Source organism: Scleropages formosus, chromosome 24, assembly GCF_900964775.1.
Source record: "Scleropages formosus chromosome 24, fSclFor1.1, whole genome shotgun sequence".
Classification (NCBI taxonomy): Eukaryota; Metazoa; Chordata; class Actinopteri; order Osteoglossiformes; family Osteoglossidae; genus Scleropages; species Scleropages formosus.
The window spans coordinates 15,404,036-15,422,254 of record NC_041829.1 but is presented as its reverse complement, the minus strand read 5'-3'; the positions used below and the strand labels follow the sequence as shown (position 1 = coordinate 15,422,254).

Here is an 18,219-nt window from a genome sequence, read left to right as displayed (position 1 = left end):
TACTTAATGTTATTTGCAGACTCACAAATTCGAAGCAAAAAAACACTGGCTTCTCTGAAACTCATTTCTTTTTCATTTCCACGTTTGACAGAAAATTTAAGAGGACATAAAAACCCTTATATTTGTCATATATCATCGGTATTCTGCTGAAACCAACCTGGATAATTTAAAGGGCAGTGGATTTCGGAACATGAGGTTTGAATTCCGCAATGAGAGGATATATACATGAAAATGATACCTGCACCACTCAAGTGCACACTTTACAGATGTCCTCTAAATGGCTGACAGGTGACTTCACTGAAACTGTTGGCAATCTAGGTTTGTAATTACAGGTGTTTAGTTAGCAGTGTTTAGTTCTGACGCCCTCAGTTTGCTACTCACATGTGGCTCGCTCTGGATCAAGTCCTTCAGGTCTGGAACTTGTCTGGAGCTGAACTCCACCTTGGAAACTATGGTCTTCACAACCAGTTTGATACTGGCATAGTCCTTGGCAACAGAGAGGTTCAAAGTGAAGGGTCCCTGGTCAACCAAGGAGGTGAAATGGTATGGGGAAGGTGTCAAGAGCAGCCCTTTCTTATCACCCGTCAGAATATAGGAGGCCATGACCAGAAAGCATGCGGCCAGCCCGAGGACAAAGCTGTAGAGCTTAGCCTTACGCAGGCAGCCTAGGGTGGTCCATCGGCGATGGGGCTGTGGTGAGGTCGACCGGCCTTTTTGCCTCTGCCGAGCTTCCAACACAGCAAACAGGCTTGGGAGGCCATCCTCTACTTGGAGCAGAAGGGGCCGACGCCGGTACTCTTCGACCGCAGGGCCCAGCAGGCTGCCCGCATGGTCCGTGTGGTTCATGGTATCAGTGCTTGGATCTTGCCCGAGCAGCCTTTCAAACACAGGGAGGGGCTTCGAGTGTGGCGGGTGTATTGCGGAGGGGACGCCGGGGACAACCGTAACCTTCGTCCATTCTGGTACTGGCGGCGAACGTTATGAAGAATGCATCCAGTTGGTTCCTTGTTTCACAGTGTTGCTTTTTCCTCTGTAAACATAAAATGAGAGATAGTGTTACAAAAGCAGGTTCCTGTTTTTCAGACAGATGGAACATGTCTGGAAGACAGCTATACAAAGAAATTTAATATTAATAGCTAGATGCCGACTAACAGGATAGTCACACACTCTTATCTTCACTTATTACTTCTGCTCAGGAGGGCTAACAACATCAGCGACTTCTCAATAGAGCTGTTTTCCTCTACTTTTTAGAATACAACACCGCATATCCATAATGCCTATTTATAAAAAGAAGTTGTAGCAACGCTATGGATACAGAAGAATAAGTAAACAGACAAGCCCTACTCATAGCTCAGTGCCCAGGACAGGAGCTTGAGCAGAACCAAACGACAAAGTCCAGGATCTTGACTGAAGGCTTTGAACTGGAATCATATTATGTTGCGGTGAAATCCTTTTTGACACGGAAGAAAATTGTTTTGTTGAAGGGAAACTGATGGTATATTACTCTTTGAAGTGACATGTTGTAGGAAGTGTTAGACAAGTTTCAGTACGTTGAGGAGTGCGTTTGAAAAGTCTGCCTTTTATAATGGCGCTTGTTCAAACAGCGGCCAGGTATCGACGGGAAGCGTTCGTATAAAATTGCAGTTTTTTTAGCGAAACACTTCGGCGTCTGACATGATCAGCCAAGCTATTCACAGTAAAGCCCTTCTTGTCGAAAATCTCAAGTGAATTACCTCAGTGTTTTGACAATGACTCACTCGAAATCTTTGTACTGTTACGTGTGAATAGATTCGCTCGGAATACAAACAAGTGCTGACTTTCTCCAACCGTTAGAATGAAACAAGTACAAGTAATTCGCATTAAACCGAAGCACTCAAACATAATAAACAGATATCATCTTTTCTCTTTGGCTCTAGTCACGCGGATATCGGTCACCGAGAAATTTTCCGAGTCCCAGTCACGTCGGGTCTCGCACGGGTCAAAAGACAAGTCGCGACAGGTCACAACGCGAGCAAGTTTGGGTGTGACGCCAAATTCTGTTACAGTTCTTTAAGAATCACACCAATGGTTCACAAATGGTTCTATGACAGCTTTCTTGCTAATCCAGGGATTCACTTCAGCCTCCACGCCTCAGGGATTATGGGAGTTAATTGGGCCGATTGTCTCCGTGTTTATTATTAGGCCGAACTGCTCAGGCTAGGGTTAAACTAATTTTCCCATAGACTGATCGACCCCCACCTCCCGTTTTAATCGCTGATATCCTTGCACCCCCCACCGCCTAATCCTCAAACCTTGGTTTGGAGTTCACCTTCCTACCACCGTGTCACAATCTGGAGCAGGCGATAAGGTGAGGTGCTGTTTGCTGGCTGCTGGGTGAAGCGTGCTGGTTTGTGTTTCTGCCTCCCCCCCAAGAAACATGGATATGGATGGGGAGGGAAGAGCAGGGGGAGAACTGGATGATGCTGAGTAGGGGGATGATTCCATTATTGGGAAATGACATCCCTTGCTGACCCGATAAAGCAGGAGAAGACCGCCAGCCTTAGAAAACATACTCCTCTCTTTCTGACTTCGCCTTCTCCCAGGCTCTCACTAGCCAGTTTCCACACCACACCCTTCTAGACTCACACATCATATCAGGAGAAAGAGCACAGTCCTGTTTTTGCTGTATTTAAGCCATTATATCCTAGAGTTCTGTCCTGCAAGAGCCAGATTTCAGCTACCTACTGCAAAACCAAGCTCTTCGATCATTCAAGGACTGGGGTTTTTGGGGAGCCATCGGAGCTTACTGGTGTATCACCCAAAGGGGCAAAGGCAGAAAGCAGGGAGCCACAGAGCTCACCTCAAGCTAGACCATTAACGGCGGTAACAGCATCACAGGTTTTCAAGGGTGACATGAACCTCTGTGATGTCTCTTCTGACTTACCACGACTCCAAAACTTTCCAGCGAGTAACAGTAAAGATCCCACACACAGAATTTACATATATAATTTTTAACAGCACTTTGAGTTGAAAGCTATTAAGCATGTAAAAAGTAAAGTGGCTTTTTTTCTGAAAGTTTTATGTTGGGACCTGATATTGGGATGTTGAGAAGCTACCGGGCAACCACCATTCTTTTATATTTCATGTCATTTCCTTTCAAAAGTCTGTAAGTGCTGTTTTGATGGCTGCAGAAAAGAGCGACAGAGCGATGACTCTCTCATCGAGCTGATGGTAGGAGAAACCGAGTGCGGGACGTCAACAGCCGCTCATCACTGTGACGCGGCAAGGGTTTTGTCACCATGCCTCCAGTAGTTATTTAGTGTCTCCTTTTACAATGCTTCTGTCCTGCAGAACAGAGAGGGAGGCAGGAAAACCAGGCTGGGAGGTCTGCAGGCTGAAGATCAATTAGTCACAAAATTCTGGAAGCCATAGAGGTAGCAGGTCGCACTGTAAACCTAACCCACACATCCAGTAAAAATGGAGTGTCGCAGCTCAACACCACAAGATATCCTTAGTCTGGGAATTCCACAGATAAATGTTGCGATGTCACTTGTAGGACAGTGAATCACAATGACGGAGACAAATCTCCTGTCTTTGCAGCAGATGTAAAAACAACCCAAATTAGAATATTCCGGAAATCCATAATCTTGTTGGTTATTTGTGGGTGTCAGCACGAGCCATTGTCGGCTGGGAAGTCGCATTCCACGTATCTTTTTTTAACCTCAGCCTGCATGTGCCAACTATAAGACGTAGAGAACTTGAGGGATTACTGAATCCAGGTCAAGAACCAGAGCCCCAGTGAAAAGGAGCCGCTGTAAGAGCTGTATATTTGCGGAAGCTCAGTGTGTAGGGTCTTGTGTTCTGCCTTTGACGGGACAGGATCCATTTCTGAAAATACTTCATATTTGCATTTCCGTTGTGCTTTGCTTTATGGGTAGATAAATGTGGAATCGTGACTTGGCTGGAAGGTACAGTAGGTGTGGATGAGGACACTCATTCAGTTAGAAGTAACGTAATGCAGGAAATCTCTGCCCCACGTGTTTCTCTGCTGTTTTTATTTCTCTGGAATGCCAAACACACACACACACACACACACACACATTTTCAGAACCGCTTGTCCCTTACGGGGTCACGGGGAACCAGAGCCTACCCGGCAACACAGGGCGTAAGGCCAGAGGGGGAAGGGGACACACCCAGGACGGGATGCCAAACACAACGTAATACTATAGTCCCCAAATATGAAATTTCCAGAGATGGGGAAACCCCGAAACAAGACACACATCGTAAAAGACCCCTCCTTCACAAAGTATTTTTATTCGGACTGAAGGTTTGTTTTGTAACCGAGCAGTTTTTCGGTGCCTTTCCTTCAGTTTGCATTAGTTTGTCATGTTTAAAAAAGTAAGTTAATATTGATATATCGGATATTGTTTGTAGAACTGTTTTTGCTGTACACTGAGAATTGTTTGTACAAATAAAAACATTCAGCTTCCTAAACTGAGCTCTTTAAGGTTTTCAGCCAGTTATTGCTTAATTCTTTTCTCAGAAGAACATCTAAAAACATTAAAGGTGTTTTAAAAGTGGATTTTTTGATGTTATCCGATACCACCCTTTCCAGATGATTCGGAAGACTTTGAGAAATACCGCAGAGTTGTTCGTAGAAAGAACACCTGACCCCCTCTAGAGATAACAACTCAGCCCTGCGACTGGAGGATTACAGCATGGTGATTTTCTAAGAAGTTAAAGCATGCTCTCCAGCTCCGAAATGCAAGGTGCCCAAGAACCTGGCAATGAAGCAAAGGACCAAAAGGCCAATTCGCAGACAAGCACTTCCTCTATTCCTCTAGCAGTTAACAAGAGGTGGACACTCAAGGCTGCTGTTTTTCCAAGAAGTGACAGCGCCCTTTGCTCACAGAAACATCAGAGATATATCACACTCACCCTGGCAGTTCCTCATTTTTCATAGCTCATCTGACATGAGAAACCTTTTTTATTCTTGATTTGACCTATTTTTGGGAAGACTTGTACATTGTGCTTTATCTACCCTCTGCTCCTGGCCTGGTGAGAAGAAATTGTCACAACTGATGCTTTTTTCTTTCTTTTGTTTATGCACGTGCAAGATTAAACATTATTTATCCCGAAGGAGTGACTGGGAGATTAAAGCATGTTTTGATGGCTGAAATGGAACAGAAAACTAAGGTTTTTACACAGCCAACTCGATAAGCTCCAGAAGCCACCGCACATACCCCTGGAAAGTCCCAAAAGGAAAAAAAGTCTAGACAGTTTACCCTGGTGTTTAATGAAGCGGGTTCAGTGGTTACCACACTGGCTTGACTAATTCTACCAATGGTGAAACCACCCCAGCCACATGGCTCGGAGAAATTAGTTTTCTTGATGCTTTGGCACATCCAAGGAGGGTAGTCAAGAGAAAACTTTATATGGGCGGAGAAACCCTTAACCGTAGCTAGATTCAGCAGCCATGGAAACATTTGAACGGTCCGTCACTTTTGGCTGAGTCTAGCTGCAAGCGGGTCCTTTGTGGGGTAATATAGGGATGAATACGCTTTGAAGTGTGTGGAAATCCCAGCAATCAACAGTCCATTGCATATCTAGTCCCTTTCAACAAAGCACTGCCGGCAGCAGAGCGCATAAGCAGTTATTACGAGACTCAGAGAAGGTGTCTTGGCTGAGACATCAATATAGAGACGCAGAGACAGAAGCCACCTGTGGGGCAGGCCTGTTTATGGTGCTTCTCTCAAGGAAAGATCAATGAGGGACAGTGAGACATAGCAAGGAAGCACAGTGTGTATGGTCTTACATAACTCTTTTGACCGGGGGTCCATCTGTTCTCAACGTGAAAACTCAAGATCTGTCTATACTTCTCTTTTTGTAACCCTAAACATGAAAACTAGTACATGTGCCTGACAAGGCACATAACTCCCACTAATGTAAGTCATCAGTGAGGTTGAAGTATAAATGCTACTACTGTGGCTGTGGCACAGTGAGAAGATGGGTGACCTGAACAGACTGGATAGACTATGTGCTGTCCCCAATCTACCATGGGATCTCAACTCTCTCGCTTGTAAATTCTTTCCTCTACACTCAAAACAAGCACAAGTGGTAAAAAATATATAAATAAAATTATGCATTTATGTGCATACAGGTGGTCCGCGATTTATGATGGGGTTACGTTCTGTGAAACCCATCAAAAGTCAAAAATACCATAAGTCGAAAATGCATTTAATTTAATATACCTAACACACACCACTGCGTGACAGGATGGGAGATGCGAATCACTGCTGCTGCCCAACATAGCACCGCATATCGCTTACCTGGGGGGGAATCAAAATTCAAAAGTTGAGGTACAGCTTCTACAGAACGTCTATCGCCAGCTCACCATCGCAAAGTCAAAAAAATCGTAAGTCAAACTATCATAAAATCGGGGACCACCTGTAAATGTGTTTTGCATGTATCACTGGGTACATAGTCTCAAATACTTCACTAAGTATCTATGTTCATAGGAACGCAGGCCTAGTGTAGCATAATTATAGAAAAATCTGAAAATAGTAGGCGGATGAAGAACCAAACTGCTTTGTAACAGTGTTTATATCTCCATGCGTAATATTGCTAAGAGGCTTAGTAAGCAGTAAGGAAAAGGTCAACTGTAGGAGAAACTTCTGAAGACACCATTAAAATGACAAATAGTTACAGATGCCCTTAAACATGCACTATTATTCATGCAACAGTCTGAGGTTATTAGAACCAGGCCTGAATATCAATAGATGCAATTAAAAATGAAATTGCCAGTTCCACTCAGAACATCACAATGCTTACTGTACCTGTCAGATGGGATCAATACTAAGCTTATCTTTACCGAATGTATGACCTCCTCATTCACACATCTAATCCATCATGTCTGGCACAGCAACAGCATGGTCACCTCGACAAAATGAATGGTCTCTGGTGACCCCCCCTTGCTCCGATCTGCCAACTTTTTAGTTGTGAAGGAAGTGTACAACTGGGTCGGGAGGAGAGGGAGGGACATCCCTGTCCTTGAACCCACTCTGGCACAGAGAATCGGAAGTAATGGCATCACCGTAGGCCTGGAAACCGTCCCGTACCGAGATTATGTCAACGTCCCGAATGATGCCTGGCAGAAGAAAACCTCATCAGCACTTTTTTTTGCTCTTATCTTTTATTCATTATTATAATTGTGTGGGAAGACTCCCAAAAGCCAGGGCTAATCTACAGCAGATAAGTGCTCATGATGGTGTCATAAAAAAGTGAGAGGAAAAAACAAAAGTGGAATATTAAATTACTCACAGTAATGGACATGCACTCATTAGAGCGTGTAACAGGGCAGAAAGCTGACAGTGTAAATAAATAAATAAAACAAAAATAAATCTTCACAGCCCACTAAGTTTTAGGTTACCCCAGGTTACCACAAGTTGAAATGCAATAAGTGAGTGTGACTGAATTGTTGCGGGAACGGTGCTAATTGATATTCAGCTCAAGGGAAGCCTCTTTCTCATTCTTCAGATTCTGTCTCTGAAAAAAAAAAATTCAAGAATATTACAAATTCAGAAGGTATCAAACAATTGTATTCAAATAACACCTTTCTGAAGTTAAATATCTATATTCACATATAAATAAGACATATTTCTTATGTTTTTATATTAACCAGAAAGCTCTAAATTATAAAAAAAATATATATATTTTTTATTGGAATATTTATGTTTCATTTTTATTATAGTTATTAATTACTATACATTTTTTCTTTTCCCTCATTCAACATCTTTCATATTTCAGCCTCTATTTTTGTGACTTTCCCAAAAATGACTGCCATCTCTACGGCTTCTTAAAATTTGGAATTCACTCCGTCATCTTCCTGTCTTACTGCCTGTCTGCTCAAGCTAGCCGATGCCTGTTGCGAGCGTTTTTCTAACGTTGTACCATCTCCCGTCTCCACATTTCTGCCAAAAGCAGGTACGGTTCGCTGAACGTGCTGTTCCAAAAACACTTTCCGTACAGCTCATTGTCTGGCCTCTTGTTATTTCTTTTCTTGATCACCATTACTCTTTCTCCGCCAGCCTATTTTCCTGTTCTACACGTCCGTCTTAAATAATGAAGAAATCCGCAGCTCATCTTGTTTTTGCCCTTCCTCGCCTTTCTCATTTTCGGAAAACCTCATTGTTATTCATTTGTTTTTGGGGCTCGGCATTTCCAGTTTAGGGTGAGAAGCTCATAAAATGAGAAGCACTTTAGAGAAGGGAGCACCGGTGACAGCGACGGGAAGGAGGCCCACCTAGCACTGCTGACTAGTACCAGCTGCCAAAAAGGCAGCCTGCAATCTCAGCGTGGCACTTTAAACAAACCACAGTCAAGTCCCTCTTGCAGTATAAAGGACCTGCAGGTGCTTTCCAAGGTCACTAAAATGACTTCAGTTGTACGAGTACAAAAGAAAAGTGTTCTTTCCAAAGCGGGAGCACTTCATCTCGCAGGACCATTGATTTGCCCCTTTTGAATGCTGCATAATTGCCCTATAAGAAGAACTTCCAATGGATGGTGACCAGTTGTCATTGATCCAGCATAAACTGCCTCTAAATGGTAAATGTCTGGTAAATGGTAATGTCTATGATATTGATGCATATTGACTAAAATGCTAATGTTTCAACCGTTAACGGGTTACCATTACTGCCTGTACTGCTCCCATCACGGAGTGCAGCAAAGAAAAAAAAAAAAAAGCAACCTATTCAATGTAGCCAGACCCCATTGGTACCAGATCTGTGATTTATAACAAATCTGGGACAACAGCAGCAATGCCACTAATTGTATGTTCAAAATCTATTTATAAATAAAAACTCGAGTTATCTGTCTATTGGACGGGTTTGGGGATCGAGTCCTGCTTGGGGTGCCTTGCAACAGACTGGCATTCTATCTGAGGTGTCTCCCCCTCCCCCTCCCCCCTTGCGCCTTGTGTTGCCAGGTTAGGCTCCGGTCCACCATAACCCCGCTCAGGACAAGCGGTTTCCGTGTGTGTGTGTGTGTGTGTGTGTGTGTATTTGTCTATGTTGCACCTAAGGCACCTCAGATGCCAGGCTCCATATTTTACTTTCATTCATGTAAATAACATTTTAAAAACATTGCAGTGTAAAAATCACTAAATACAGGTGGTCCCCGACTTACGATGGGGTTACGTTCTGCGACACCCATCATAAGTCAAAAATGCATTTTATACACACCTCCGCGTTACAGACTGGGAGATGAGGATCGTTGTCAGTGCCCAGCATCGCAAGAGAGTACACGTACACACACACACACACACACATACTTTCAGAACCGCTTGTCCCATACGGGGTCACAGGGAACCGGAGCCAACCCAGTAACACAGGGTGTAAGGCTGGAGGGGGAAGGGGACACACCCAGGACGGGACGCCAGTCCGTCACAAGGCACCCCCAGTGGGACTCGAACCCCAGACCCACTGGAGAGCAGGACTGTGGTCCAACCCACTGCGCCCCCCCCCCCCCCGCAAGAGGGAATCGCTCCACATATCACTTACCCAGGAAAAAAAATTTAAATTCAAAATTCAAAGTACAGTTTGTACCGAATGCCTATCACCAGCTCACCATCGTAAAGTAAAAAAAAACATAAGTTGAACCATCGTAAATCAGGGACCACCTGTATCCCAATTCACTAATGTCCCACCCAGGGTGTTTCTCACACAGTTTTTGGGAAAGGCTCCGGACCACCAAAACCCTCCATTGCACAAGCAGTTATTGATAATGCCTGTATGGATGGAAATATAGCAAAACAAAAATGGAAACTGATGCTTTTGTGCTTTACAAGGGCAGAAACCGTGCTACAGTCACTCACAAAGACACGTGGATCTAGAAAACGCAGAGCTACGCGATCCCGAATAAAAGGGAACATTGTAAGCGGGTACTCGGGGGGGGGGAGACGGTTCACACTCTTGCTCCGGTAAGCCACATTGACTGCATTGCTCAGTTTCCCTTAACCATCCAGACGGCGCGAACTCCGCCGTCGTCCCACGTGTGACTGATCAGTCAGGACGCCATATCACAGAGACGCCTCTCTTCCAGTCACACCCGCTTTCATCTCTGCTTTTACTCTGAGGATGAGGAAAAAAGCTGCTGGTACAAAGTCAGGATAACAGGCAAGGTACGGGAAGAGAGTTCCGACACGGAGCATTTACTGTTTCTAAGGTAAAAGTACAAAGGACAGACATTTTTTTATTCTCTCCAGAAATCACAGTAACTCCCTCTATGCCTACCTATCTTTCATTTCTCCTTTATTTACACCTTGTAAGGTATATTTTGCTCAATCTCCTATCCTCCCGTGTTGTTGTTTGTTTGTAGCATACTGTATGTTGGTTATAAATTCCTCCACAACTAAGCGAGAACTTCTTCCCTATTCCCTTAGACACAATACCACCTGTTACTGTAAAAAATACTAAATGCAGCTGATACCAGAGAATAATTCCAGATGAGGAAATGCAGAACGATTCTTACTGAGACATTACAAGTAACCTTGGTGGTCTGGTTTAGTAATTGGCTCTGAGACCAAAGGGTTGCAAACTCAAATCCCAGGAAGTTCTGCTAATGTTCCCTCGAATAAGGAACTTAATAGTCTTAGCTTTGTGAAAAGCTGTATAAATAAAACTGTAAGCTAAGGGTCTGCTGAAAAAATATCTAGAGTAAATAATCCAGAACATCCGAAAAATAAATCTTTTAACTTCAAAGAAGTCAAATGCCTTAGAAAACCACCAAGGTCACCTGCATGCATTGACACAAACACCCATAACACCAGTCAGGTCCATTTTTGCATGAAATGTATTGTGTTCATTGTCGAACCAGGCAGACATGTCTTCGACAAGCCTGAACACTAGGAAGACATCCAAGAGGATCAGATGGAATTAAGTTATGGATAAGTACAACGCTGACATGAGCCTTCAAAGAGGCATCAGCCAAGAAATTTCTGAAAGGTGTGTGTGTATGTCATTGCGCCGAAATGATTTAGGTGGCTATTGTGTCTGGAAAACTGGAAATCCTGAGTTTAAGTGCAGTTCCTCAGATCTCTGTACATTTATGCATGTAGCTGACATTTTTTCCCAAAGCAACTTATAATGTCAAGTTTTTTTCCCCCAGTTATACGGGTAGATAGTTTTACTGGAGCAGTTTAGGGTAGGTACCTTGCTCAAGGGTACTACAGGTGGAGGTGGGACTCAAACCTGTAATCTTTGGGTCCAAAGTCAGTAGCTCCAACCACTAGACTACCAGCTGCTTCCATTTATACTTTTGGACAGTGCTATGCAACAAAAATAGGTAAAAACTACTCTGGCCCCACAGCTACATGTGAAAATGCATGGCTTTTGGGAATTCATTTGAGATCCGTGGCACCCAGATATCATGCCCTTTAGGGTTCCAGAACACAACAGGGTCAGCCCTGGTTGGTGGAGAGACAAAGGAGACCCAAATCTCATCTGAAGAAGTTCATTTTTACTTTTCTCCAAAGCCACTTAAAATTATTTACCTTAAGTGAGTACCTTGTTCAAGGGTACTAAAGGAGAAGGTGGGATTGGAACCAGGGTTCTTAAGGTAAAAGGCAGCAGCTCTAACCACCCGGGTACCTGCTGCATCACCACGTTCATCTTACACTAGTTTTAGACTTTGTGATCCTTGTACCATCCTTGTCTCTGTTAAGCACATATTTAAGATCAAAGGGGGTGTTTCACAAGGAGACTTGCACCTAGAACACTAACCAACCAACCAATGTCCACAACCGCTTGTGCCGAGTGGGGTAGCGGTAAACCAGCTCCTAACTGGCAAAGTAGGGCGCAAGCCCAAAGAGGGAGGGGACACACCCTGGACAGGACACCAGTCCATTGCATGGCACCCCAAGCAGGGCTCAAACCCTAGGCCTGCCACACAGCGGTCACTGGCCAAACCCACCACACCACCACGCGTCCATGCCCCCTCCCAAGAACACCTTCACCTGTAACATTCACCTTCCCTAGAATATCTTCCCCTGTACAGTCCTTATAAACCTCATCTGTAATACCCTCCTTGTTCACATTTACATTTATTTAGCAGATGCTTTTCTCCAAAGCAACTTCCAATGAACTCTATGTAGTGTTATCAGCCCACACACCTTATTCACCAAGGTAACTTACACTGCTAGATACACTACTTACACTGGGTCACTCATCCATATGTCAGTGGAACACACACACTCTGTCTGTCACTCACACACTATGTGTGAACCTGAACAGCATGTCTTCAGACTTGTATTTCATCCTCACCTGTAACATCAGCACCTGAAAGACCCTCTCTTGGATCACCCTCACATGTTCTCACCTTGCCGACAGCGAGCAAACACGTCCGGGCTCCGATCCATTCTCACCCCCTTCAATGGACAATCTCCGTGATCCAACCGCGTCCAATAAAACAGTGCCTCGGACACAGAAATGAAAGAGCAGATGAAGAAGAGCATTTGAGAAGGATAAGAATGCTTTGAAAGCCAAAGTACAGAAGGGCGAGAAGAGAGGTGGACAATCTCGCATTTTCACACTTTACACGAGGCCGCGGCTCAGCGGAAAATTCACTTATTCCGCTTTTTTGTCTCCTCCCCTCCATGTTTCATAAGCTACTACACCCGCTCTCCCTCATGCCCCCGCAAGCCCCCTTCAAAGTCCATTCCTTCTTTAATCTTTTGTCTTGCCTGCGATCTGTATCCATCCAAGACCGAAGGAACCGCTCTACGGTTAATCCACTCTGCCCGTTCACGGTTTCCACCCCGACCGTCTCAGAACTGACTGCGGCCCAGAAAGGCATATTCAAATTCAAGGATTAATAAGGGAAAGAAACTTGCGACAAGTACACAAAGGGACTTCAGCGTTGTTTTGTTGTTGCTCGTGGGAAGCCATTCATTATGAGAACACCAGTTCTATTCTGCGGAGGCTTTTTCTCGACATTTTTCCCCCCTCCTTAATTGAAAAGGTTTTCGCCTCAAAGTACAAGTGCTTGATAGACACCGACACATGCGCGTCTACCGTTTCCATCCATCCAAAAACAAAAAATGACACGAACCGTTCTGAACGTTCTGCTTTCTCGAAGGCCAGGAAGAGGAGCGCAATAAATGAGATTATCGCAGAACAAATGGTGGCACAAAAAAGAAATCACGCGCGTTTAAACGAATTTCGAAGTGACATTCTCCAATCAAAATGACGATTAGTCTTGCAGGGGATAATTCGGAATTCTTCCTTTGTTCTCGCCTCGTCGCTGTCACAGAACTTCGCGCGCGTGTGACAAATTCATTCATCTTCGCTCGAACGTAAGTGGCGGGGAGGGAAAAAAAAAAAAAAAAAAAACAAACAAAAATTGCTGGTCTGATGGGTTTCACTGTCGTAAAAGTCAACTGGATGCCAGACTGGATCTTCATGCTTCAGTTCTGGAGAAGTCTCTTATTGTGTGTATATATAGATGTTGTTGTTTTGGACAAAACTGCTGGCATGTGGGTTCGCACAGCCACTCTGCGGCTAACCCCAGGCACAGCCGTCTCCCACTGCCCTCAATTCCCGCTTCCAAGAAAAGGAGCTTGTTTGTCTTCTGAAACTTACCGCTGTGCCGCGGGAATCTAGGGCCAAACCGCCACGCTCTTCCTACAGATGCTAAGCCAGGGGGAGGACAAACATGGCTCTTCCTACATCTCCATGCTGCTGCACCAATGACTGGGTTGGAAACGATCCCTGCGGACTCATCGCATCTAACTCTGCCTTTCCATCCTTTCTATTTCTCGAAAACTACCTTTGCTCAACGTGCAGTGTATTACCACAATAAAACCATCAGCCATCAAACATTTCCTAACAAAAAAAAAACTACCCAACAACCAAAGTTTTTAAAATGTGCATTGATTGCTCTTCCAAAATGCCTCTTTTACGTCACCAATTCCTGAGCAAAAGACAAAACTGCACGTTCCAGTTCCATTCACTATTAATCTGGACAGATCTGAGATTCTCTTCCATATTTCAATGCAGCCTCATTTATTTTTGTGCTTGTTTTTCTTGAAAGCAGCGCAGAAATTCGTTTCCTTTTACTTGTTGATTAACAAGGAGAAGTGGATATGGAAAGTAAATCTCACTGCATGATAAAAACGCAATAGACCATCGCAATTACATCCTCTTTTCGTTCCATTTGCGGATCTCAGAAAAAACCCCCTCAGCTGACACTGGTAACACGATCACCTCTGGACAGCAGGCGGTGAGGCGTAGGGGGGTGGACAGCTGTGAAAGACCACAATAAACAGCTGAAGGCTGCAAAGTGGGTGGCTGCCCTTTGGGCACAATGTCGAGGGCCACATCACCTCTCAGTGCTGGAGCCCCAGGAGAATGAAGAGGAGCCCTTTCCAGACCCCTTTGTCCCCCAGCCGTTCCCCCTCCCTTTGCCTGGCCCCGCACGGTGGCAGATGTGCTCCGATAGGTATGCGGTGACCCATGACCAGGAGTGTGAAATCATCACCAACAGGTGTGGCTCCTGTTGGATGGAAAGCAGAAGCAAGCAGCTGGAGAAGAAAGCAAGGCGAGAAGGAGTTGCTCTGAAAGACCCAACCAAGCAGTTGACCAGGACAGGAGGCTTTGGGTACTTCATATTTCTTCTAGCTTTATCTTCACTCCAACTATTGCCTTTGAAATTATTAAAGGAAAAAAAAAAAAAAAAAAAAATCTCCTGAGCCAGAGTGGCGAAACACTGCTTGAGCCAACGGCAAAATCAGTTTAATGAGGGCAAACCCCTTACTACCATTTCTAAATGTGACCATTTGTATTTGTCTGCCAATATTCTCCTTTTCGAAATATCAAACAAGCACTCACCATAAGCAGTGCACAAAATGCATAATGTGACAGGTGCTTCATTGAGAATAAATCACCATAATTCTTCCTTCCTTTCGGTGCAGAATAAAAGGAGATTGTAGAAGAGGCAATTTAATCACTGCTGAATCCTCCAAGTCCAGTTGTGATAAATGGGGATGGGAACAGATTAGTCCAATGGAACTGAATTCATCTTCTTCATCTGAACTCCACATTCATGTTCCCTTACAATGGGTCACACTGTTTTACATCCTTTGTACCAATAAATAGCCCTGGATGTATACAGGTGGTAACCCAACCTTGAGAGTTACATTTCTACATGGCTAGACCTTGCTGGTCATGAGTAATAATTGTACAAATACTGCTACAGGATTCGGGTCATGATGTGGACTGTAACTCCACAGCGGTGACCCTACCTGAGCGCTGAGAAGAGCTGCCAAATCTCTTACCCCAGGGTAGGAGGAGATGTTATCACAGCTTGGCTGGGAGAAACGTCCCTTGCTTTGGAAATGAAGAGTCTTTACGAGGAACAGATCAAGAGGTGACCTTTCACCTTCGCCGGAGATGAAGGCAAAGGACACGACGAACAGGAGCCGATGGTGACGGGCGTTTTGAGTCAAGCAGACCAAGGATAGTCTCTTGGATAGCAGGAGGCAAGCAGAGCGTTGAGTGAAGGCCTTGCTGCTGAAATACCCGAAGCACCGATGCGCGTCCTGTCTAAACAGTGTGTTGAAATACACTTCAGATCTACAAACGTGAACATAAAGCAAGAGAGCTTAGGACAGAAGTACAGAGTACAGCTTTTAGAAACTTGGGAGAAAACCATGGCAGCTACAGGACAAAAGAGCAGAGCTCACTGAAAGCTATGGGTAGAACACACACCTACTAAGGCTTTGGAAGGCAACAGTCACACACGGGTCCAGGTTGTGGCAGCCTATTATTGGGGCATCTCGAGCACCCGTGTTACGGCTTTAAGGTTTCCATGAATGCCGGGACACCTGCTTGGCTTTTCTAGGTCCCTTACTTCCAGTGAAAGGCTAAGCCGAAAGCTTTTGCCATTGTTTTTCAGGTAAAGAAAAAAATATATATTTTTTGTTACCCAGGGAGTATTTTTCCCCCCCCACATATCCCATTGATGGGAAACTCGGGTAAAACGGCAGCCTGCGTGAGCTGCAGTGCTGGAAGGACTTCTGAGCTTGTACTGTGAAAGAAGGCATTACCGGTTCCAAGGGAGGTGTGACAAATCAGAATTAGCAGCAGACTTCAGCGTACAAAGCGAAGGGCTGTCGCCTGAGGACTCATTTATATTCTCTTTAATTCAGTCAACAGGAAGCACCTACCGTAAATTTTAAAAATCGCGCATCGAATCGCCGTGCGCCGAAAGCGAAGTCAGGTGTTTCGGAAAACATGCAGCATAAAATATTTATTTACAACTCTTTCCCCCCAAGTGAATCACGTTAGGTTTGCACACATATCTACTACTAGCAATCATTTATATATATATATATATATATATATATATATATATATATATATACACACACACACACACACACACACACACACACACACACACACACACACACACCTGTTCATGCAGAAGGGTCATTTGAAGCGATACAGTAAAGGCAAGTGAACTGCAGGGGAGATGGGATCAAAATTAAGGTCTTTTCATGGATCTCTGACTTTCCTTTGGAGGGGGGATCTAACCACTACAATCCCCACATATTGCTTTGAACCACAGTATGGAATTTAATTCTGAGAAAAATTATTCATTCTATTTTTTGGAACTTCTTCCGAGTTCGCAGTTGCACAATATTAACATATTTAGCAGAAGCTTTTCTCCAAAGCTGGGGTGCGGTGGCGCAGCAGGTTTGGCCTGTGCCTGCTCTTCGGTGGGTTGGGGGTTCCAGCCCTACTTGGGGTGCCTTGTGACAGACTGACATCCCCTTTTGGATGTGTCCCCTCCCCCTCCAGCCTTGCGCCCTGTGTTGCCATGCTAGGCTCTGGCTCACCGCGACCCCCCCAGGACAAGTGGTTTCAGTCACTGTGTACGTGTGTTCTCCAAAGCGACTTCCAATGAAATCTAACTAGTGTTCTCAGCCCACCCACCTTATTCACCAAGGTGACTTACACTACTTACAATGGGTTACTCATCCATATGTGGGTGGAACACACACTATGGGTGAACCTCAACAGCATGTCTTTGGAGTGGGGGAGGAAACCAGAGCACCCCAAGGAAACCTACACAGACACAGGGAGAACATGCAAACTCCACACAGACTGAGTGGGGATCGAACCCAGGCGCTGTGAGACAGCAACGCTACTCGCTGCCCAACCTCTTGTCAGTTTATATTGATTTAAACTGACGAGGTTCACCTTCTGCCTTCCCGTATGTTCGAACTCTCCGATTAAATGCCAATTTTACTCCTCACTTCAGTAAAATAATATCCAGCACCTCTTACTTGCTTCCTACTGAGACACCAATCAGCACAAATGCGAAGAAGGTGAAAAAACAGTCGCACTCAGCCAGTTGACTTTATAGACGCTATTAAAATTGCCAAAGATCAAGAACTTGGCAGAAGAGAGAGGAGAAGAGGAGGCACTGAGATCAGACTCTCAGCAGTCCCTCTTTAGAGTTCTGCTTTACCTCCACCTTGGTTTATGTTTTCTCGCCTCGCACTGACAGGCCGGAGGGGACTCTTGGCCGGCACGGCCGATGGTCCGGGAGGGGGGGCAGAAGTGTCGACGGGGCGAGGCTTCATCTTCGCGACGATCGCTCAGGGAGACAGGTGGGAGGCGCGGGCCAGCCTGCTGCACTCCGGAGCATTTCGGGGCGGCAGGGCAGTCGGCTCCCCATCGATATTAGCTGCCAAGAGCATCTTCGGTTCCTAGAAGTCCTGACAGCCAGCCCGGATGCACCCAAGCAGAACATGCTGCAGATTCCCCAGTGTTCTGAACCGCGCCTCTTCCGCAGCACTAGAAAACGCTTGTCGTGTTTCGCAGCTACAAACCCAGGGCCGGGAGACACCGGGACCAAACACCTCGCGGCAATTATTTCACTTTCACCTCCTCCTGTCACGTCTGATTTGATCGCCCCCACTAATCACAAAATTAGTTTTAAATCACCGCTTATTCCACGCAGTGGTAAGCCAGCTGGGTCTTGGACCAGATAACTTTGCCACCCTCCCCCCCCACCCCGCTTCAAACACCCTGCTTCTTGAGATTAAAGAGAAAGTGTAACGTTTCTCGCAGGACTCTCAATTGCCAGGCAACCTTTTTCCATAAAAACGAACAGCATGAACTTCGCAGTGGAGCAGAATCCTGGGGAGATTTCACATGCCTCATGTAACTTGGCTTA

At 45.0% G+C, this 18,219-nt stretch overlaps 1 protein-coding gene across 4 annotated transcripts in view; it reads right to left on the bottom strand.

Annotated features, from left to right (window-relative positions):
* The window catches only part of LOC108939475 (carbohydrate sulfotransferase 15-like), a 41,029-nt gene that overhangs the window by 14,179 nt on the left and 8,631 nt on the right, over positions 1–18,219 (bottom strand). For 2 of the 4 annotated variants that reach the window (XM_018760844.2, XM_018760847.2), the window contains exon 2: positions 382–1,030. In XM_018760844.2, the coding sequence (XP_018616360.2) occupies positions 382–846 (465 nt within the window). In that variant the 5' untranslated portion in view covers positions 847–1,030. Of the gene's footprint in view, positions 1–381; positions 1,031–12,351; positions 12,465–17,508; positions 17,869–18,219 lie in introns of those variants that run through there. The other 2 variants (XM_018760846.2, XM_018760845.2) reach the window with 2 other exon arrangements.